This window comes from Parasteatoda tepidariorum, chromosome 4 (genome assembly GCF_043381705.1).
Source record: "Parasteatoda tepidariorum isolate YZ-2023 chromosome 4, CAS_Ptep_4.0, whole genome shotgun sequence".
Taxonomy (NCBI): Eukaryota; Metazoa; Arthropoda; class Arachnida; order Araneae; family Theridiidae; genus Parasteatoda; species Parasteatoda tepidariorum.
Genome location: NC_092207.1, coordinates 8659749 through 8666162, shown reverse-complemented (window position 1 = coordinate 8666162; position 6414 = coordinate 8659749). Strand labels below are relative to the sequence as shown.

Sequence of the window (6414 nt, the reverse complement as noted above, 5' to 3'; positions counted from 1 at the left end):
TATATATATATATATATGCGATTAAACTGTACATTCCATTCAATTATAGTTAAAAAATAAAATATTATTATGTTTCTGCCGATACGCTGCTTTTGAGAACGTGTTTATTCATGTATACATGTTTTAAACTTCTGTTCATAAGGATAGACCGAAAATGTAATTATTATGATACTTGATCGTAGGACTGATGAAAATGGAATGTAAACGCCGTAGGCTAAATGTTTGCAAGCAACCACCGTCATTTGGCAATGTGCCAGGCCAATTGAAATCAACCTGTTAGTTTTTGGGTCTACTGCAATGAGCTCACTAACATTTAGGCTAGATAGAGAATCCGTTGTTTAATTATGCTGATTTATTTTAACTGTTTGCAATAAGTTCACAGTAATTAGCTTATTGCAATGATTTGAGTGAAGATAAAGCTTATTAAAATGAAATCAAACAAAAAGAACAAGTTAAAATCAAAACTAGCCTCTGGCCTGATCATTGCAATAAGCGTAAGTAAATTAAGGCTGGGTAATTCTTTACATATTCTATAATTAGCTTGAAGGTTTGACTTGTAATAAGCTTCAAAAAGATCTAATGAAATAGAAAATATTAGAAGTTTTTTCAAACAACCTGACGACTTGCAAAAGTCGATATATTTTAATTAGCTTTCGGTACACATATTAATTCTGAGTGATCCATCTTAATGTGAGAAAAAAGAACTAAGTTCAGGAAAACTATAGTCTGACTCATTTGAAAAGAAGTTGTCATGAAAGGGAAAGTATTTCAATTGTGTAGAATTCAAAACGCTCTTAAAAAGCAATAAATTCTATCTTAATGAAAGGAATAAAAAAATTTCAATTTTTTTCTCAATATTTTCTTAGAAGTAATCCGCTAATCCTTCTCTCCTCAAATTTTTTTGCCCAAGATAATGAAGGGATTATTTCCTAATATGCAAATCATCTCTATTTTTTTTTAAAGTTGCATCAATGTGTTTTATTTCCTTTTTCTAATCTTATAAATTAGATGACAAAACTATGGGTTTTAAATCACAATCGAAGGATACTTTATTTTTTTTAATTCCAACATGTGTTCATTCTTTCAAATCATCACCTAGATTTGTTTTTTATTTTTTATCATTTGAAATGCTTTTCTATTTTTTCTGATTCTTTTTATCTAATTGGATAACTTGTCTGTGGTTTAAGCATTGACGCAAAGTTTCAAAATTGTCTTACAATGTTGCTAAGTTAAATTGCTTTTCTAAAGTTAACGTACTTTTGTATCTGTTACGGTTGAAAACAAGTAAAGGTAAACACTTGATTTATAGCGAACGTCCGAAATATTTGTTAAATGTCATCAAATGCCATTATGACAAGCAGTAATGATGAATGTTAAATAAAATTGTTTTATTAAATGTCAGTATTTTGCACTCACTCTGGAAAATACCGATATTCAGCTTGCACTTATATTTAAAATGGAAAATAATAATAGAAGTTTTTATTCAATTCTAGGGGGCTTCACCCCCTAGAAAGTGTGTTGGTGAGCAGGTGTTCCATCCCCTGATCACCAACGTACTGGAACCTTCAAATATTTCAGAACAATTCCTCAGATCTATATTCATTTGTAAGAACAGTCCGTTAAGATTAATATTAATAATTGACTCATTAATAAGAATTTAACTGTACTAATAATTCTTTATTTATTCATTCTTTTTTACGGAAAAGTCATTCAATAAAATAAAAAAATTATTTTTTAGGTATGACTGTGATGACTATGACTGCGACGGACTACGACGACCCTAATGAGGGTATGAATGCTCGTTTGAAGTACTCTATAGAGCAGAATCAAGTCAACGAAAACGGAGAACTCATCTTTACGATAGACGAAGAGACAGGTGTCATCTCAACTGCCGTTTGCTGTCTCGACAGGGAGACGAACCCCGAATACACAATCAAAGTGGTTGCCATGGATGGCGGGGGTCTCAAAGGTACTTCAACCATTCTATAGAACATTTTATTAAGTATGGAAATTATAAAGATGTCCAACCTATTTGGGCTGAACTAGATCAAATTACTTTTACCAATTCGAATGTTTGCATTTTCTGGTTGCTAATGGCAACAATGTATTTTCCTCATTCACTCCAGTTGCTATTGGCAACCAATTACTTAATTGGTTACCAATTGAAACACATGATACAAATACACAGAACATTTTTTTTTAAAAATGGCAGATAATAGAGATGTCTAACCTATTGAGATGAACTAGATCAGATGACCTTTACCAATCCATTATCTCTTCGCATTTCTAATGAGAACATTACAGTTTCCTCTGTCCCTCTTGTTGCTCTATCCAGAAATGATTGTGCTCCGGAAAAAAAATCCGGATTTCTGGATATTTCGCTAACCGCGATCCGGAAGTTTCCTGAAATCCAAGGTCCAGAAGTTTCAAGAAATCATCGATCACATTTATGTGTAAAAATTATTTGTATATTTTATTCAAAAATATTAGAACTAGAATTTATACTAGGCATCTCTTTCGTTTGTAAATATTTTTTCTGGTAGAATAATAAATTTGATTAGAGGTAAAAGTAAACTTAGACATAATTATTTATTCAAATTATGCTGCGCATAATTTATTTAGAATTTCATGTTTTGAAAATATCAATGATTTAAGTTTATAAAGACATTAATTTTTTGAAAAGCGTCATTAATGATTTTACTCAAAAATTTTTTTTTAATATTTTTGAGTTGGGCTCACAATTATCCCTGTCTATCAATTAATCAATTGGTTTATGATTTTAAGTTAGATATTTTAAGCTGACTTGAGCTTGGACATCTGTGTAATCTCTTTCATTAAATTTCCTCAGCAGAGTTTCATTTTTTTAACACAGGTTATAATAATTGCTGATGAATTTAATGGTGGTAAAAAATAATGTACCAAAAACCGTTGTATGTTTTGTAGGTACGGGTACAGCGACTATAAAGATCAAGGATATCAACGACATGCCCCCAGAATTCACTAAAAAAGAGTGGCAGGTGGAGGTGGATGAAACAGAAGGTGATAATATTCCAGAAACTCCCATCCTCGTGGTATCTGTGAACGACGGAGATCTCTTAGAGACGAATCGTTTCAGTTATAAAGTTATCGACAATGCTTTCGGCGCTGATAAATTCACCATGGTAACCAACTCAGACGGTACAGGATCTCTCAAAATTGCAAAGGTAAACTCAATACTCAAAATATATATTAAATTTTTTAAATCTTTTTCAGTTAACTTATTCATCCATGTATTTTTTGAATTTGCATCCGAATTAAATAGTGCGTTGATTAAGGGTAGACAACTTAATCCGAATTTGTTCGGTGCAGTTGTGTCTGAAAGCAAAAAAATTGTATTTGAACACAAAGTACATACGAGTCATATAAAAATGGAATTTTCAAAGTCAATTCCTACTTAGAATCAACAAAGAAAAAATTTATTTTAGTTACTTTTTATTAAATAATTGAAAAACTTTCTCCCATATTAAACTAAAATTAATTAATTAAATTTAATTAATGAACTAATATTTGAAAAAACCTGTACTAACATCAAGTGTCATTCACAACAAGTTTAAAAAAATGTATTTGAACTTGAATGAATAAATAAGAAGTATTTTATTAAAGGATAAAAATTTCAACAAGATATATAAATACATATAGGGGTAGTGTTAACTATTAGTAGGAATTGGAAAGAAAAGGCGCGTGGTATTAGACAACTATAAAAGTATAAATTGGGTGGCGTGGACCACCGTGCTACCGCGTAATGTTCTTTATTGAATTTAGCTGACACAATAAATATAAAATACTCAACGACAAATAACGAAATAACACAACGAATAAATATTTAAATGTACTCAATAAACCATTTTTTTTTTTTTTTGTTCAAATAGAGCTATAAGTTAGAAATGATCGCTGATGTTATTTTTAAAATATGTTAAAAACTGAATCGCACGCATTTGAAGAAGAGTCTCAGAGCTCAAATAAATCTTGATAGGCTAAATTAAGCCTTACCTATTGAAACGCAGTGCTGTAAGCGAAAGCAGAGAGCACGCCGCACTTTACTATACTCAAAAACTGAATCGCTTATAGCGAAATTTAAAACAATGACTGACGCTTAACCCATCAAAACATTTTATTTCGTTTTTCGCTCATCCCTATTTAATTAACGAATTATTATTTGAAAAAACTGTATTAACATCAATTGTCATCCTCGACAAAGTTTAAAAAACTGTATTTGAAATTGAGTGGATAAATAAAAAGTATTTTATTAACGATTGAAAATTTAGAACAAGATTTAGGGAGAGTGTGAACTAATAGAAGGAATTTAAAAAGAGGATAGTTTTGTTTATGTTTTGCTTCTTTTTGACGCCTGTCCAAAAGTTTCTTAACAGAGCGACTCTACCTTATAACGGAAAAACCAACGCTAGTACTTCACAAAAGTTGCATTTACCTTGTTTTGTAATTGCTTTTCAGTACAGGAGTGAGTGATAGGAAGTAGAAGGGATTGAAAAAGGCGATAATTCTGTTTACAATCTCAGTTGGAAACATCGTCTCTTTTTCAAAACAAATATTTTTATTCAAAAAATTAGAAAGATTATCCAATAGGAACTTTTCTCCACTAAGCTAGTGTATGAATTTTTATTGTAGCCTTATAAGGATGTTTACCCACAGTAACTTTATAAGAATGTTTACCCACTAGTACATAGTAAAATTCATGAATTTGTTTTTCCTCATCACTTTTCAAATTTAACCTGTAAGAAAAATTATAAATAAATTAGTGATACAATCAGTGTCTGATGTATTATGGGTGGATTATAACAGATATCCAGCAATGGCTGGTAGATACGAATTCCGCACCCGGCTCGCACCGACCACAGTGCTGACGTAAAATATTCTCAATGGTAGATGAATCATGGGTTAGAGTCCCTTTTCTGTCAAGATAACCGTGGGGGGTCTGGTGGTTGTCCTCACACATGTAAAGCAAATGTGGGGGATAGTTCCATCAAAAAAAGTCCTCAGCGAAAACGAATTTCACCTAATATTCGGTTGTTATAAAATAATTTAAATAAAATGTTCTTTTACTGGAATCCTGACATTATCAATAAAATATATGAAAACAATTGTGATTATGCTAAACAAACGATGAAGGGCTGCTAATTGTTTTGAAAATATTTGTTTAGGGGAATATTTTTTTTTAATTACTTATTATTTTTTTACTATTTTTTTTATTATCATTAACAATTTTAAAATTAAATTGTGTCCGCCATTTGAATAATTCGCAGTCCTGAAACGGCACCTAGTCTAGTTCTGAACTTGATTTAGGTATTTTGCATAGTGAGAAAATAAATAAAATAAACCGAGTTACGTTTTTCGTTTAGATGAAAATACTTCTAATACGTGAAAATGGTAATTAAGAGAGCATATTTTTTTTTTTATTGACGAATTCAATTACTTTAGTGATTTGAAAAGCGAGATGGGTTTTACTAAGGCAATTCCTTATAAATGCATGTCTTATGGGACAGTTCAAAAAGTACGTACACAAAAATGGAGAAATTTTAAACCCCTCCCCCCCCCTTCGTACATTACCGTACATAAGGTCGTACTCCCCTTAGAGTACGTACATTTTATTAGTCTACCCCCCTTTTTGATAAAAATTAAAATAATTATGTTTTTAATAAAATTAAATATTTATTTAAAATAATTTATTCATTTAAATTATTTAAACAATAACACCCAACGGGGAAATACCACCAATCGGGGAAAGTTTGGTGTTTGCAATTTTTTATTTTGCGAGACAACTGTTTTTGAGAGCTGATTTACTCATTCTAACAAGTGGTCGCCGTGTGAAAAAAAATACAAGAACAAACATATGTATAATACATGTGTAGGAAAAAGTCAAATTTAAATTTGGTGTATGCTTATAATGTACGTACTTTGTATAAAACTTCCCCCCCTCCCCATCATACAAAATAGCAAATCCCCTCACCCCTTCGGGTGTACATACTTTTTGAACGGCCCCTTATTGAATTATGGAACATGCTTGAAAATCCAATAATCAGGATTAAGTGTAAAGAGAAGGGTAATCACAGAAAATTAAAAAAATAGCGAAACTTTTCCTATCTTAAGGTAAGAAGTAGCTAATTGACTACGCAAAATTAAAGTTTCTAATAATATGTACACTTTGGCTACGAATACTTGAATCAAAGAATTGATATAAAAGGGGATATTTTCGTATCCTGATCTGTAGCGCCAACTACAATTGCTAAAGTGCCAAATAGATTTTAAAAATTTCAAATTAAAAAATAAACAAAACATGTAGATGTTTGGGGGTGGCTGCGAGTTATAACTTTCGAGTTGGTCCCTTTCTGTGACGTTTCTTTTTAGTTTTTCACGGGC

At 31.1% G+C, this 6414-nt stretch overlaps 1 protein-coding gene across 1 annotated transcript in view; it reads left to right on the top strand.

Annotated features, from left to right (window-relative positions):
• The window catches only part of LOC107454545 (neural cadherin), a 500390-nt gene that overhangs the window by 439157 nt on the left and 54819 nt on the right, over nucleotides 1-6414 (top strand). The window contains exons 20-22 of the mRNA XM_071180540.1: nucleotides 1739-1969; nucleotides 2944-3203; nucleotides 4666-4688. Coding sequence (XP_071036641.1) covers nucleotides 1739-1969; nucleotides 2944-3203; nucleotides 4666-4688 — 514 coding nt within the window. The remainder of the gene's footprint in view (nucleotides 1-1738; nucleotides 1970-2943; nucleotides 3204-4665; nucleotides 4689-6414) is intronic.